We start from the raw sequence: 15,905 nt of genomic DNA, 5'->3' as shown, positions 1-15,905 counted from the left end.
CGCGGCGCGGCTCCCAGCCCGGGCTGGCCTCCGCCTCCTGGGACGCGCGCCCACCCCCGCGGCCCCCCAAACTTCGGAGCAACTCTCCAGACGCTTCTCCCCCGCCTCGGTCTCCCTCCTTTCCACTTCTCTTCCCCCCTTCCTTCCCTCTTTCTTTCTCTTTCTCTCCCACCCGCCTTTCCTTCTATTAACTTTCCTTTCCCCTCCCTTCGTCCTTCCTACTTTTACTCCTGGGCTCCTCCCCCCTTTGCGCAGCCACAAATCAATCTCTCTCTCTTTTTTCCCCTCTCTCTCTTCTTTGCTCAGACGCAAAAAAGCGCCGCTTTTTGGAAATCCGGACTGCTGTCCCCGCTGAAACGATACTTTAAAAAAGGAAGAACCCACTGGCTCTTATTTCTGTTTAAAGCAGTAGATCCCGAACTCTTTTGGCCCACTGCCCCCTTGGTTCCACATCCCCCAGTGTCCCCTATGCTTACTCTATAGAAAGCATTACAGGGGTTAACGCGGCTCGCTAAGGAAGATATTAATAGAATTCTGCATTTGGGGGGAGACCCTAACAGTCATCTACCATTACCTTCTATACTGTTACTATTTTTTTTTTTTTTTTTTTACATAAGTAAAAAGTGACCTTTCCCTATCTGGCATGGTGGTGTGCCTCGAGATTTTTTTCATGAAACAAGTGTGCCTTTGCCCAAAAAAGGTTGGGAAACACTGCTCTAGCCTCCCCATCACCACCCAATAATGATCAATAATAATAATTGTTTGCTGTTAAACCCAAACCGGAAAAAACTATGACTTACGCAAAGAACAGTTGGGCTGATTGCAAACTGGAACTGCAAATCCAAGTTAGACGCGGCAGTTCATATGACAAAAGGATCATGCACAACCTGCTTTCAGTAGTCTTTTCTTAAAAACAAAAAATCACATCAAGAAATCAACATAAATGGATAATTTCACATTTCCTTTCACTCTAATGGTTTTTAAGTGATGTAAGCATCTAGTGTGTCTCTCTCTCTCTCCACCCCACCCACTTTCTCTTTGCAAGGAATATATAGCCAAGCAGTTTGGCTTTATGCAGAAGCAAATTGGGTATGACGTCTTGGCAGAAGACACCATAACAGCACTGCTCCATAATAACCGCAAGCTGTTGGAGAAGCACATTACTGCTGCTGAGATTGATACCTTTGTTAGCCTTGTAAGGAAAAACAGAGAGCCGAGGTAAGAGAAGACTCTTCCTTCTACTGCTTAGACAAAATAAACGGTGCATAAACACTCCTGTAGGTTTTCTGAAACTACCTGAATGATTGGTCAGTAGTCTGTTTTCATGCCTGCCTGGGTCTTTCTGCTTGGAGAAATTGACATGCCAACACTTGTGAGCTTTCCACACAATGTCATGAGTTGTAATGATGCACAAGGGGAGCAACATAAGTTATCTAAGGGGTTATTGCTACAGGTACGTAGGGGTTATTATCAGTGCCTGTGCCCTGTGTTGTTGTCAGCAGACACCCAGTGAATACTTTTGGGGTCACTTCTGTTATGTGTTATAACGTCTGGATGCAGCCTAATGGGATGAAATCTACTGCTGATTCAAAAATGAATAAACACTGGTTTCGTGGGAGTCATGATGAAACCTAGCCTTATGAAGAACAGTTGAGGAAGTTGGATATGCTTAGCCTGGGAAAGAGGAGACTGAGAGGAGCTGTGATAAGGTAAAGGTAAAGGTACCCCTGCCCGTACGGGCCAGTCGTGTCCGACTCTAGGGTTGTGCGCTCATCTCACTTAAGAGGCCGGGAGCCAGCGCTGTCCGGAGACACTTCCGGATCACATGGCCAGCGTGACGAAGCTGCTCTGGCGAGCCAGCACCAGCGCAGCACACGGAAACGCCGTTTACCTTCCCACTATAAAGCGGTACCTATTTATCTACTTGCACTTAGGGGTGCTTTCGAACTGCTAGGTGGGCAGGAGCTGGGACCGAACGACGGGAGCTCACCCCGCCGCGGGGATTCGAACCGCCGACCATGCGATCGGCAAGTCCTAGGCACTGAGGTTTTACCCACAGCGCCACCCGCGTCCGAGGAGCTGTGATAGCCATCTTTAAATATCTAAAGGGCTGTCACCTGAAGGATGAAGCAAGCTTGTTCTCTCCTGCTCTGGAGGGTAGGACCGGTGGTTGGTTTGCTTTTTTGAGGGGGGATACTCAAGGATATGTAGTAACAACACCTTTGTTTTTCTTCAGAAGTTAAAAGTGTGACATTTGCTGCAACTACTTAATGGCTCTTTCTAAAATAATAATAATATAAAAAAGAGCACTGGGTAGGCCCAAACCAATGGATTCAAGGCAAATTCCAACTCAATACCACAAATAACTTTCTGATGGTATGAGCTGTTTGACAGTGGAATGCTCTCACTCAGGAAGTGGTGGACTCTCCTTCCTTGGAGGTTTTTAAGCAGAGGTTGGATGGCCATCTGTCATAGCTGCTTTAGTTAAGATCCCTACGTTGCAGGGGGTTGGACTAGATGACCCCCGGGATCCCTTCCAATTTTACAATTCTTTGATTTTATGATTTTTTAAAATACCTTTTTTTGTAGAAAATTAGATTTTAAAAATGAGATGTCTGATGACAAGAAATGATTCGGTAGGTTAGGTGCATCTGGTAAGTTATTAGTTGCATACCCTATGCCTTAATCTTTTGAGGGCCTGTGGGAGGGGGAGGTATATTTTATCACCTTCCTTAATACAGCTCTTTAGCATTTGAAACACTGTACAAAGTTTAATGGGCTTTGGCTTTCCTTCCCCATTAGGTTCTTGGACTACCTTTCAGATCTTTGTGTGTCCATGAACAAATCTATTCCGGTGACCCAGGAGCTGATTTGTAAAGCTGTGTTAAACCCAGCAAATGCAGACATACTCATTGAAACCAAGTAAGTTGAGGTGTTTTTCAAGAACTTCCTTTTAGAAATAAGAAGATTGCGGCATTCTGAGCCTGACAATAATGACACATAAAAATTTTTCCCTCCAATTTGGGGAAAATACAGATAATATGTAGATTATTATTTTTGATGGAACAACGGATTCTTCAATCTTTTAATCCTAGAAGTAGGTGTGTCATGAAGTAGATTTAAAATTAACAAAAGCCTTTATCCTACGCCAAGGTGTGCTCTTCCCATTGTATGTAGTGTTGGCTGGTAGAAAATGGCTTTCTGATAACAAATAGAAGAAACTTGTGTGGATTCATTAAGATATTTCATATAAATCATTGCTTTTCACTTTTGCTCAATTCTTAGACTGGTCCTGTCTCGGTTTGAATTTGAAGAGCTGTCGTCTGGAGAGAATTCATTGGAGGTTGGTGAGGATGAGGAAGAAGTCTGGTTATTCTGGAGAGACAGCAACAAAGAGATCCGCAGTAAAAGTATCAGAGAGCTGGCTCAGGATGCTAAAGAAGGGCAGAAGGAAGACCGGGATGTGCTCAGCTACTACAGGTTAACACCGCAAGCGATATTTGGCTACGGCAGTGTAACCTGAAGTGTATAGACAACTGACTCTAGCTATTTGTAATGTTAACCAGCTTCTAGAAGACTTCAAGGTTAATTGATATAATTGTTTAAAGAGATAGCTCTCAAATGATGCTTTCCGTAACAACAGTTTCATACAGCTGTGATATTGGTTGTTTACAATCAAGCTACATTTTTCACTGATCATTGGCAAAATTGGTTATTCAAATCTACTTTTGTATTATAAACTCCTTAAAATTGTTTGGTGGCTTCATGTTTGTTTGGTGGAACTTGTCCAAATTTCTAAAATACATACATAAAATACATTAGTTTTTTTAAAGGTTCATCAGCAGTTCCATCTGGGATATTTTTCAAATTGGATTTAAAGAAATGATAGTAATGTTGAATTATGAAAGGTAAAGGTACCCCTGCCCATTCGGGCCAGTCTTGCCAGACTCTAGGGTTGTGCGCTCATCTCACTCTATAGGCCGGGAGCCAGCGCTGTCCGCAGACACTTCCGGGTCACGTGGCCAGCGTGACAAGCTGCATCTGGCGAGCCAGCGCAGCACACGGAACCCCGTTTACCTTCCCGCTGGTAAGCGGTCCCTATTTATCTACTTGCACCCGGAGGTGCTTTCAAACTGCTAGGACCGAACGACGGGAGCGCACCCCGCCGCGGGGATTCGAACCACCGACCATGCGATCGGCAAGTCCTAGGCGCTGAGGTTTTACCCACAGCGCCACCCGCGTTCCCTAATGTTGAATTATATGCGGATATATATATATATATATATATATATATATATATATATATGCAGGTTTTGGTGTCCTCGGGTGTCTTCCCGTGTAAAAGTTGGGGTGTCTAGGCGACGTTTCGACGAGGTCTCACTCGTCATCTTCAGGCTGGTGCTTTCGGCTTCTTGTTACTGGAACAGAGCAGGATCTCAGTGTTTGAGTTCTTATAAATACTGTTGAGGAGGTGTGGTGTATAGCCTCCAATGTTCTGGGCAGAGAGGAAGTTCCCAGGCTAGTGTGCCTTTTCTTCTTTTGTTCCTTAATTGCTTGAGGGATATCTTGAGTGATTTCTTGAGTGATATCCTGAGTACCACTTAGGTGGGTCATCCATCTTCTCAGAAAAACTCTTCACAAAGTTCAAGAGGTCAAGACACAAAGGCTTTAGCAACTAATCCACACCTAATGACCCACCTAAGTGGTACTCAGGATATCACTCAAGAAATCACTCAAGATATCCCTCAAGCAATTAAGGAACAAAAGAAGAAAAGGCACACTAGCCTGGGAACTTCCTCTCTGCCCAGAACATTGGAGGCTATACACCACACCTCCTCAACAGTATTTATAAGAACTCAAACACTGAGATCCTGCTCTGTTCCAGTAACAAGAAGCCGAAAGCACCAGCCTGAAGATGACGAGTGAGACCTCGTCGAAACGTCGCCTAGACACCCCAACTTTTACACGGGAAGACACCCGAGGACACCAAAACCTGCATTCCTGTACCCGTGAAAATCTACGAAAGCATATATATATATATATATATATATATATATATATATATATATATATCCGCATATATGTAATGGGTCCAGAAGTGAGAAATTTAGCCTCCCATGGACTGCTAATGTACTTCTGTTCCTGAAGAAGTGTTATTTCTGCTGCTGCATCAGAATATGCATTGTATTGCTCCCTCTGAGGTATCTTCTAATTTTCAGTCCCAGGCAAGCAAAATGATACTCTTCTCCTTCTTTCCTAACTCCCAAAGGTACCAGCTGAATCTTTTTGCTAGGATGTGCCTTGATCGGCAGTACTTGGCTATAAATGAAATATCTGGCCAGCTAGATGTAGATCTCATCCTTCGCTGCATGTCCGATGAAAATTTGCCTTATGACTTGAGAGCCTCGTTCTGCCGGCTGATGCTGCATATGCATGTTGACCGCGATCCCCAAGAACAAGTGACACCAGTAAAATATGCCCGGTTGTGGTCAGAGATACCTTCTGAAATTGCAATTGATGAGTGAGTATTTTGTGATCAAATGGTTCTCTGAAACGAGGGCCATCAAATACCTAGATGCTTTTTCGCTCCTTTGCACAATGCCTTGTAGCAGTCCTACTGTGAGACCGTATTCAGGAATGTCAGGAGTGACTGCTTGGTGGCTGGCTTTTGGAAAGTATAAATGTTTGATCCAGAAGCCACATTTTTTTAAAAAAATTATGCTAAAAATGTTACAGAATGGAGCTAGATGGACCAGTGGTCTGATTCAGCATAAGACAGTTTTCTGTGTACTTTCTGACTGACTCAAGAAAAGGAAAAGAACCATAAGTTACCTATGGCATTCACCCATTTGAAGTTTTTTGTTTCATTTCTTCAGCTATGATAGCAGTGGAACTTCCAAAGATGAAATCAAGGAGCGGTTTGCACAAACCATGGACTTCGTTGAGGAATATTTAAGAGATGTTGTCTGTCAGAGATTTCCTTTCTCCGACAAAGAAAAAAATAAACTCACCTTTGAGGTAAATCTCTTTTCTTTTCTTTTTAAATAAAGCTGAGTTGTAAAACCTCTGAGTACGGTAGATGCTAACTCACGCTGGAGCTAATCCTAAATTGCCCACATAGTTGGACTAATAGTATCAACAGATGAAACTTCCTTATACTAAGACGGGCAAAGCACAACAATAACAAGTGAAACTATACAAAAAAGACCAAAAATAATAGCAAGTCATTAAAAAGCAGAAAAGCCCACAGAAACGATTGCAGGAGATCTGTTACGAAATATTGAGAAAAGCTCTCTGAAAAAGCACTGCCTTAGGTTGGTGTCCAAAAATCAATGGTAAAAAACATGAAAAATATGAACTAGCAGATTTAAATCCAGAATATTCAGTTTCTATATATAATACATCTGTATATGCAGTGAAACACATTAGAATGCTTATTGAAATACAAAAATTTATGTTTATGACTACAAGGTATAGTGAAGTGATACAGCATGGTGTGCTATGATTATATATTCTGAAAAATGAAGGATAGCTGCATCCTGTTCCTCCAAGCAGCTCAGGGTGGTATTCAGGGTGTTACCAACTTTTAATGCCCCCAGTGGCCCAGTCAATTGAGATAGGCTTAGAATTAGTAACTAGCCCGAGATCTTCCACTGAGCTTCATCTCCACAGTTGAAGTCTACCAGCGTACCACACTGGCTCTGCGCAGATCCTTTGAATAGTGGGTGCCAGAAAGTCAACATTCAGGTGCTTTGGTACATATCATAGAGATTGTAACAAACCATTTTTTGTTTCTTTTTAAAACAATAGGTGGTAAACTTGGCCCGAAACCTGATCTATTTTGGCTTCTACAATTTCTGCGACCTGCTCAGGCTAACAAAAATCCTCCTAGCTATTTTGGACTGTGTCCATGTTGCTACGATCTTTCCTATCACAAAGGTTGCAAAAGGAGAAGAGAGTAAAGGTATGAATGGCCATGGGGCATAGAGGAAGAAAAACATGCTGTTGAAGAATGATTGGTCTCTGTCGGTGCCATTCGTTTTTGTCACCCTGCGTCAAGGAGTGGGGGAAGCAGGCTTGTAAATTGTAAAAGATAGGCTGTCTAGCACTGTTCCTCCTGAGAAAGCTGACTCCTATCGTGGAGGCCTCTTTTCATGAAAGTCAGGTGTGGGGAACACCTAATATTCCACCCATATTTGACAAGGTTCCTCTGGTTAATGATGGTGGTAGTTTGTTGCTCCGGGTTGCAGACAATACTCACAGGAGTTTGAGTTTCACATGGCTTCTGCATTTTTCACATGGCTTCTCCTTTGCTCTCAGGCTGTGCCAGCCAAAGAAACAGTATCAATATCAATATATCGCCCAGGACCGGAATGAGGAGCAGACCACAATGTCAGCTATATCACTGGTGAAATTGCCACCGCTCCTGAGTCTCTCTACTAGCGACTTCCTCCAGCGAGCATTGCTAGCAGAGGGGCTTAGGAGCGGTGGCAGTTTCAGTAGCGATATATCATCATACATCATACTGTGCAGAGGGAGAAAAAAGCTGCATCCACGAGGCGCCGGTACAGCTTGTTCCTCCCTCTGCATCTTTAAAGTGCTTAGCTGAGAAGTGTGCAGCTGCTGCTCCCCTCAGCCGAGCTGATACCCCAGCCCGGCACTGGCTCCCATCCAAATGGGGAGAGCACCGGGGATGGCTCTGCCAGGGATGGGGAGCCCTCCCCATCCCTGGCAGAGCAGCACAAGAAATACCTGGTACTTTTCCCACTTGTCCATGAGTGGGGAGCACTAGGGATGGCTCAGCCCTCCCATGCCCCAGCTGAGCCATACAAACAAGCTGTGTTTTCCCAGCCCGCTAGGGCCAGGCGCTGGGGTGAAACTGCCTCAGCACCTGTGATGATTGCTGTGGCAATTGCACCCAGCACCTCACAGGCTGAGGCCAATGTGGCTTGTTTTTTCAACATTGCGGTACATTGCCAGACCGTGATGTTTGGCTGGTGATATTGAAAAACCGCTATCACCCAACCTTGTCAATGCACATTAGTAACATGTGCATGTGCTCATGAGCTTGCAACTGCATGATTGAACATGGACTGAGCTTATGAGCTGGTGGCACAAAATGCATGCCATCTCATTTATACCTGTTGTGCAACCTTCAGCATCTCATTTATACCTGGCTTGCATCTGTTCCCAAATGTTATCAGTGGGATGCATCTAACACTATCTGTACACAAACAGAATGGACTTCCACTCGTGCAACATATTTTTACCTTGCTCTTCCCCATCCCCAGCAGCCCTCCATGTAATCTCAAAATCTGCTCCGGAGGGCTGAAGGAACCTCTGGAGCAGATTTTTGAGGTGCATAGTATGGGGGAGGAGAGGCAGGTAAAGATCCATTTCTTCTGCCGTTGTTTCACATGGTCAGGGGAGAGGAAGAATAAAGTATAAGGATGCAAATTTTGGCTGCAACTCCCATGCTGCATGTAATATGTGGATTTCCCCTCAATATGATCTAGCGGTAGGGTTTGTTTCTTTATTTAATGCATTGGTGCCCCACTGAAAAGGCTTTCAGTGCACCTTACAAAAATCACTAGTAAGGCAGTCCCTGCCCTTAGGCTTGCAGTGTAAAAGATATGTCACACAAGGAGAAAGAGTTGGAGAGGGAAGAGGAGGGGGAAAAACCAGGTCCCAATTCTTAAAGTAACTGCTGTTATAACTACAACCTGGAATAGAAATTGCTCCGTACAACACAGTACCCATTAAATGTTCCTGCTACTTTCTGTGTAAGTGTGGAGGATGTTGCCTATTTCACAGCATGTAGAATTTTTATAACAATGTTGTATCCTTAATTGTATTATATCGGATTTGTTTGTTTTATTTTTCTCTGCCTTTGCACGCCCATTTTGTATCTCTGCAGATGAAGGGCGACCTCAAAGCATTTTAATAAATAGCAGAATACCACAAATACGTTATTTCTGCAGTTTGTAGGTTGCACATGTTGCATCCGATAGATAAGCAGCAGGTACACATTAAATCTGATTCCGCTATACAGTAATGTGTGTAATAGGCTGAGGCAGGTAATGCTGAGACAGGTCTTAGCTTAATTACTGTATTACAAAACTTTATCCTGTATTGTCTCTCTGAAGGGAGCAATGTGATGAGATCTATCCACGGTGTTGGGGAGCTGATGACCCAAGTTGTGCTCAGGGGCGGAGGGTTCTTGCCCATGACTCCTCTTGCTGCTGCCCCAGAAGGTAATGTGAAACAGGTTGAACCTGAGAAAGAAGACATCCTGGTAATGGACACCAAGCTGAAAATCATTGAGATACTTCAGGTATACTTCAGGTGACATAGCTTAGAAAACTATATTGACGCAAGAGCTGTACTGTCACGCTTATGTTGTTTGGGGATTTTTCATTCTAGACCATTGTTCTCTTTTTGACAGAATTAGAAATGAATAATTTTTTCACTGGATGGATTGCGTGCAAGCTTTATTATTTTTTATTTAAAAAATATCATTAGAAAAAGAATTAATAAACATTGTTGCAAGTATTAACAACAAAATACTAATAACAACTACTAATTGCGAACAGTTGCAGATGTTTAACCCATGCCCTCATTTAAACTAGTTACATACTTTAAAACTTTTGCGTGCAAATAACCCAGCTCCTATAAAACATTGATCAGTCAGATTGAAATACAGACATTGTTCAGGAGAGTTGGAGCAGAGCAATCCAATGGAGGTGTTCAGAAAGCTGCGTGCTCCCATGACAGTATTTCCAAGGCTTCGTTTGAGTTCCACTGCAGATCCCATTTTGAAGGCTTCGGCTTTGCAACAGGCTGCCTGACATTCAGTGTGCTGTGCATTGTCATCAGCCCAACTGGGGCAAGGTTTCTGGGTCAGAGTGCACAGCCCTGGGATGACTACTGAAAAAATATATTATAAATTAGAAGGAAGCTGAAACTTTTTGTGTCTGCTCTGTAGCCTGTGCTACTCTTAGATAAATGCCATGAGGAAGGGACTGTAGTTCAGTGGATAAAGTACATTTTTTTGAAAGTGGAAGGCCTCAGGTTCATTTTCTGGCATTCTGCAGCTAAAACATCAGGTCACAGGTGACAATAAAGGGAATTCTCTGGTCAAAACCCTGAGGAGCTGCTGACAGGATCCACAGAACTGGGCTTCATGAGCAAGGCTGTTCCTTTCGTTCCCCAGTTATGCTTATACAGATTTATTGGTTAACTTACCGAAATGTATAAGCATGAACTGACAGGGTAGTACTGACTGATGCTGTGACTTTAATGTGAATTAAAACAGGAAAATGTGAATTAATGTGAATTAAAACAGGAAAAGCCAGAATGACCATCTTCTTATTTTTACTTAGCTACAACAGGAAAAAATCTGATATATTGTGTTGTTTTGAAAAAGGTGTTTTGTGTTTTGTTTTGTGTGTGCTTTTGTCTAGACACAATATGCATCTATGATATATAATACAAACTAGACCGGTAGATTTTGGTTTTCATGGCAGGAATTACTTTCGATATCTAATATATTTTAAATGCATGCTTTAAGCATGTGAAAGGGAAGGTCCTTGCTTTTAAAAACGCAAAAGGGGGAGGTAATGAGTTGTGCTATTGAATCTTCTTCTTTCTTCTTCTTCTTTTTAAAAACACTATGGAATCATCAGTTCATTTTGAATGTGAGATTGGATTATAGAATCTCATGCCTTCTGTGCATATTTAAACATGAGTTTGATGAAAGCAATGCTCAGACACCTGATTCACCTACAGGAAGCAATAACCAAGAAATGCCAAATGTACCAGGTCAGTTACAACATGTTCTCTTAAAAGTGCTGTAAAATTTTTCTTAGGTGCAGCGCCACCCGCATCCCAATGTGCCATTTGGTATATTCCCTCTTAATTAAGCAAGATACAATAATATGCTATCAAACTATAAAGACTTTATTAATTTTGGGAAACACTGCTCTAGATTGTGGACTTCATTAGTTACCTCCACATCTTGAACCCTGTGAGAAAAATTTCTGTAAAGAAAACCCTGTGAAGAAGAAAGGAGAAATAAAGTACAAAGATTATGCATAGTTATTGAGCTTATCCTTTGCACTATTTGTTTCATTTTAAAACTTTTATTTCAAAAAAAAAGTTTATTAAAGAAATCATATGTGCACAGTCTCACACTATGTAAGACATAAGTTCCCTTTGAAACTATGTAAGGTGGAGGCTGCACAAATTGCTATACTCCTCTGGAAAAATCCAAGGCTGCCTTTCAATATTGTGTGTTTGTGTACGGATGCAGGCATAAGTTTGCATGCACACAATACCCTCACATATTCTACTGTATAGTTTGAAACAGCTTCACACAGTAGTTGCCCATACAACTGAAATGGATGCCAACTGGATTAAATTTATACAATTGTACAATTGGGCTGAAAAACAACCTTTTGGATCTTATTTCACAGAGGATTTCCTTGCCTTGCAGCAGAGGATTCTTATGGTGTAGTTTCTGTGATGGAAAGAATGGTAGCTTGCTTCCTCTGCTCCCCTTAATGAATTTTAAGCTATATTTTCAGCTTGGCTTGGCATAGAAGACAAAACTGTTTGTTTTCCTTTACAGGAGCTCTTGACTTTGAACACATTGAAGAGCAAGCAGAAGGGATATTTGGAGGCAGGAAAGTAAACTATTGCGATTTGCATTTGTCTGTTCTGAACTGTATGTGAAACTGCTTCTGGACAGTGGCAGGTCACAGTTCTTCAGAGGAGCAAGTCACTTTCACTAATCATTCATGTACCCATTTGCTCATACATTAATTGTTACTTTAATTACCATGAATGAGTTAAAAGAATTATCCATGTATGTTTCCTAAGGTACTTACTAAATGAGAGGGCAGACCGGGGATATAAACTGTATTCTTGCAGCTATGGTTTCATGACCCCATTGTCTGTCCCCCTCCCCTGCACACAGTGGGGTGTGTTTGTGGGGTGTGTGGGTGTTAAGAATACCATACAGCAGAACAGGGGTGTGATACAGTATAGCAGCTGCTTGTTCAACAAGACATCTCCTTCCTCTCCTCCCTGCTTCAGCTCCCTGTGCAACCCCAGAATCTGCCCAGGAGCATGGGGGGGGCCCCCCTGGAACCGATGTAGGGGGCATGTAGGGGCTGGAGTGGAAAGAATAAAAACTGGATGTCCTGTTGTACAACAGATTTTGGTGGTGCAAGCAAGCAGTCATTGCTAAATGTCACCCAGAATATTTAATGGGATAGATACGTACTACTAAAATGAAGAAGAATGTAAATCAAAGAAATACACTTTTAACTGATGGGAGGAGAGTTTGCCAATGATTGGGTAGCACTGCCAGGTCGGACAGCCTTGTTAGTGTTTGCTGAAATGCAGGAAATATTTTAAAGGCCATTAGGGGGAAAATAACTTTTTAAGAAATAATGTTTTCAGAATGGCAAAAGGGGGAAAGACTTTGCAGAATCCAAGGTGTTAGCTGTGGAGGGAAGCCTAGAGAAAGAGTGACTATGATGAGGGCTGCTCTTTTTAAAAAAGTGTCGATATCATGGATGTTGCTAGACTACAACTCCTATCATCCCTGATCACTGGCCATGCTTGTTGGGGTTCCTAAGAGTTGGGAGTCCAGAAACATCTGAAAAGCCACAAATCTCCCACCTTGGTCTAGATTAACTAGAGAAAGGTAAATACGTTTTTAGGGTGTTTCTAAGTTTCAAGAGAATAAATGAGGAGGTGAAGTGCTTGCAGTGCTGAGATTGTGGTGGTGAGGTGGTGAGATTGCTGCATTACAGGGAGTTGGACTAAATCAGTGGTTCCCAACCTTTTTTGGGCCATGCCCCACCTAAGCATCTCTAAAATCCTGATCCCCCCCCCCCGGTGACATATAATTTTTATTATTCAAAAAGTGAACTCCTATTCATATGGTGGAAGCCTAAAAGACCATTAAAGGTAAAGGTAAAGGTACCCCTGCCCGTACGGGCCAGTCTTGACAGACTCTAGGGTTGTGCGCCCATCTCACTCTATAGGCTGGGGGCCAGCGCTGTCCGGAGACACTTCCGGGTCACATGGCCAGCGTGACAAGCTGCATCTGGCGAGCCAGAACCGCACACGGAAACGCCGTTTACCTTCCCGCTAGTAAGCGGTCACTATTTATCTACTTGCACTCGGAGGTGCTTTCGAACTGCTAGGTTGGCAGGCGCTGGGACCGAGCAACGGGAGCGCACCCCGCCGCGGGGATTCGAACCACCGACCTTTCGATCGGCAAGCCCTAGGCGCTGAGGCTTTTACCCACAGTGCCACCCGCATCCTAAAAGACCATTAACTTGGTCTAGTACAGTGATACCTCACCCGCGTCCTAAAAGACCATTAACTTGTACAGTGATACCTCAGCTTTTGAACGTAATCCGTTCTGGAAGACTGTTCAAGTTCTGAAACGTTCGAAAACCAAAAACTCAATAATCGACAGCTAGGCCTCAGGATCTTACACTCAGCGGAAGCTGTGTGGCTTGTTCGACTTCCGAGGCATGTTCGTCAACGGAGACGTTCGAAAACCAAGGTACCACTGTATTTGAATTTGAATTTGAATTTGTGGTGGTTTCTGGTTCCTCTCCCAACATCAGATAGACTAGCACAGTTATGGAAGCTGCCTGAAAGTTCTTAAATGGAACCACCCCCCAGCCCAATTTTACTCTATATATTTTTATTATTTTCAGTGAAGAGAATACACCACTAGATTTGGATGATCATGGTGGCAGAACTTTCCTTAGAGTATTACTCCATTTAACGATGCACGACTACCCTCCTCTCGTGTCTGGAGCCCTTCAGCTACTCTTTAGGCACTTTAGTCAGAGGCAAGAAGTCCTTCAGGCCTTTAAACAGGTAAATGTAGTGTTCTATACTGTCCACACTTTCACTCTAAATTTGTGTGGTGATGCAAGGGTGTTATGTAACTAATGGATTGCAATTTATGTAAGGTCCAACTGCTTGTCACCAGCCAAGATGTGGACAACTACAAGCAGATAAAACAAGATTTGGATCAGTTGAGATCAATTGTGGAAAAATCTGAACTCTGGGTGTACAAAGGCCAGGGACCTGATGAAACGATGGATGTAACGACAGGAGAGAATGAACATAAGAAAAAGGAGGTAAGAATAGCTTTTGTCTTTGTTGCATTGCCGGTGTAACGTAGTGGTCAAGAGCAGGAGAGTTCAAATTTCATCTCAGCCTGAAGCTATATACAGTAATGGTGGCTTTGGGGCAAATTGCTTTCTTGCAGTCTTCATTTTGTGTGCTGCCCTCTGCTCCCGAACAATGTCATTGCCTAACTCAGATGGCTTTTGTGTAGGTTGACTGGGTTGATTAACATGAATAACATTTCAATGTTGTACACAACCTTAAAAGTATTATATTTTAAACATAAGTTCTAAAAGACTTTAGCAAAGTTATGCTAGAATCATAGTTTTATCATTTTGATTTCCCTCTCTTCTCCTCCCACCCCTCTCACCGTTTTCTTACACCTTTGTTGTTGTTGTTGTTGCTGCTGTATTCTCTTTCCACAGTTTATGTTTATTCCCCCTGCTCCCGGCCAGTTGTATAGTTGTTCATGTTTGTGCAATATATTATTAAAGCTACATTTACATATTTATTCATTTTTAATTCATGGGAATCCTGAAGACTTCCTCTAAGAGGTTTCTTGGTCTGTTTCCCAGCTGCTTTTAACCCTAAAATCTGATTGTCTCCTTTTTTGTTCCATTCATCATGTTATATATGCCTCCTCTAACCTCCGTCCCGTCCCCTATCCCTATGCCTCAACCACCTCTTCCATAGCTATTCACATTAAACTAAAATTTAGAATAAAAGACCAATAACACAGTGTACATATGTGTAATATCTCCTCACTGTTTACTTGCAAACAGCACCACTAATCATACTGTGCCTTTAATGTAACTAGTATTTTTTAAAAATGCTGCAGTTATATTATTGTGCTGCTATAAGAATTATCCATTTAAAGGAATTGGGGGGTGGGGTGGATATAAATGCCTTATGTAAATAGCACGAGTGTGTGACTTGATAATTTGTGAAGACTCACTATAGAAATACCTGTTAGCATTTCACTCCTCCGTTGCTGGATGTGTGATTGTTACATCACATGTCAGTGTTTACTTTCTAGGCTTGGAAAGCGTGAGAACGGAAGTCAGTCTTATCTCTCTTCCGCTGTACTGTACTTTTGTACTTTCTTTCTCTCTCTCTTTTGGAGAAGAAGTGAGAGGACGCCATGGTTGCTTTGTCCTGTATATATTGCTTAATAAATCACTTAGAATGCTACACTCACACTCCACAATCATTTCTGCTATACTCTGCTGAGTGAGTGTGCACATGTCTTTTGATATGTGTCGCTGGTGCGCACCGGAACTGATTTGTGAATGTCCCGGGCTGCGCTTCATCAGGAAGATGCCTGGAGAGGTCTGTCTCATTCTGGGGGCTGCATGTGCCCCCCAGGTGTGTTCCGACAACACCGCTGTTAAGTTTGTGTTAAAACTGAATATTGGTGAAGAGAGAACGGTTGGTAGAAGTTTTAAAACTTCTGGAGAGTTTTTGGTGTGAAATAGCTGCTAAAATTTGTACTAATGATCACCAGAATTGGGGGTGGGGAGGAGAGGAATGTAATAAATTAATAAATCTTGCTTGTCCCCTAGGAAGGCCACAGCAAATCACGGAAACCCGAAAGCACTAGTAGCTATAATTACAGGGTGGTCAAAGAGGTAAGACTCATCCTTTCCCAGCTGCCCATTACTTTTGCCTTCTTCTTCTTTTCTCTGAGTTGAGGAATGCTATGAATATATACCATGCACCTTTTCCTGCCTGAATATGGATTA

General features: G+C 42.6%; 1 protein-coding gene across 8 annotated transcripts in view; it reads left to right on the top strand.

Annotated features, from left to right (window-relative positions):
* Positions 1-15,905, top strand: part of ITPR1 (inositol 1,4,5-trisphosphate receptor type 1) — a 214,982-nt gene that overhangs the window by 95,281 nt on the left and 103,796 nt on the right. For 7 of the 8 annotated variants that reach the window (XM_028719343.2, XM_028719346.2, XM_028719344.2 and 4 more), the window contains 12 exons: positions 1,046-1,218; positions 2,803-2,922; positions 3,286-3,480; positions 5,270-5,521; positions 5,877-6,018; positions 6,811-6,964; positions 9,147-9,334; positions 10,686-10,821; positions 11,630-11,684; positions 13,743-13,908; positions 14,004-14,174; positions 15,726-15,791. In XM_028719343.2, the coding sequence (XP_028575176.1) occupies positions 1,046-1,218; positions 2,803-2,922; positions 3,286-3,480; positions 5,270-5,521; positions 5,877-6,018; positions 6,811-6,964; positions 9,147-9,334; positions 10,686-10,821; positions 11,630-11,684; positions 13,743-13,908; positions 14,004-14,174; positions 15,726-15,791 (1,818 nt within the window). The remainder of the gene's footprint in view (positions 1-1,045; positions 1,219-2,802; positions 2,923-3,285; positions 3,481-5,269; positions 5,522-5,876; positions 6,019-6,810; positions 6,965-9,146; positions 9,335-10,685; positions 10,822-11,629; positions 11,685-13,742; positions 13,909-14,003; positions 14,175-15,725; positions 15,792-15,905) is intronic. The other variant, XM_028719345.2, reaches the window with a different exon arrangement.

This window comes from Podarcis muralis, chromosome 2 (genome assembly GCF_964188315.1).
Source record: "Podarcis muralis chromosome 2, rPodMur119.hap1.1, whole genome shotgun sequence".
Lineage (NCBI taxonomy): Eukaryota > Metazoa > Chordata > Lepidosauria > Squamata > Lacertidae > Podarcis > Podarcis muralis.
This window is presented reverse-complemented; position numbering and strand designations above follow the sequence as displayed.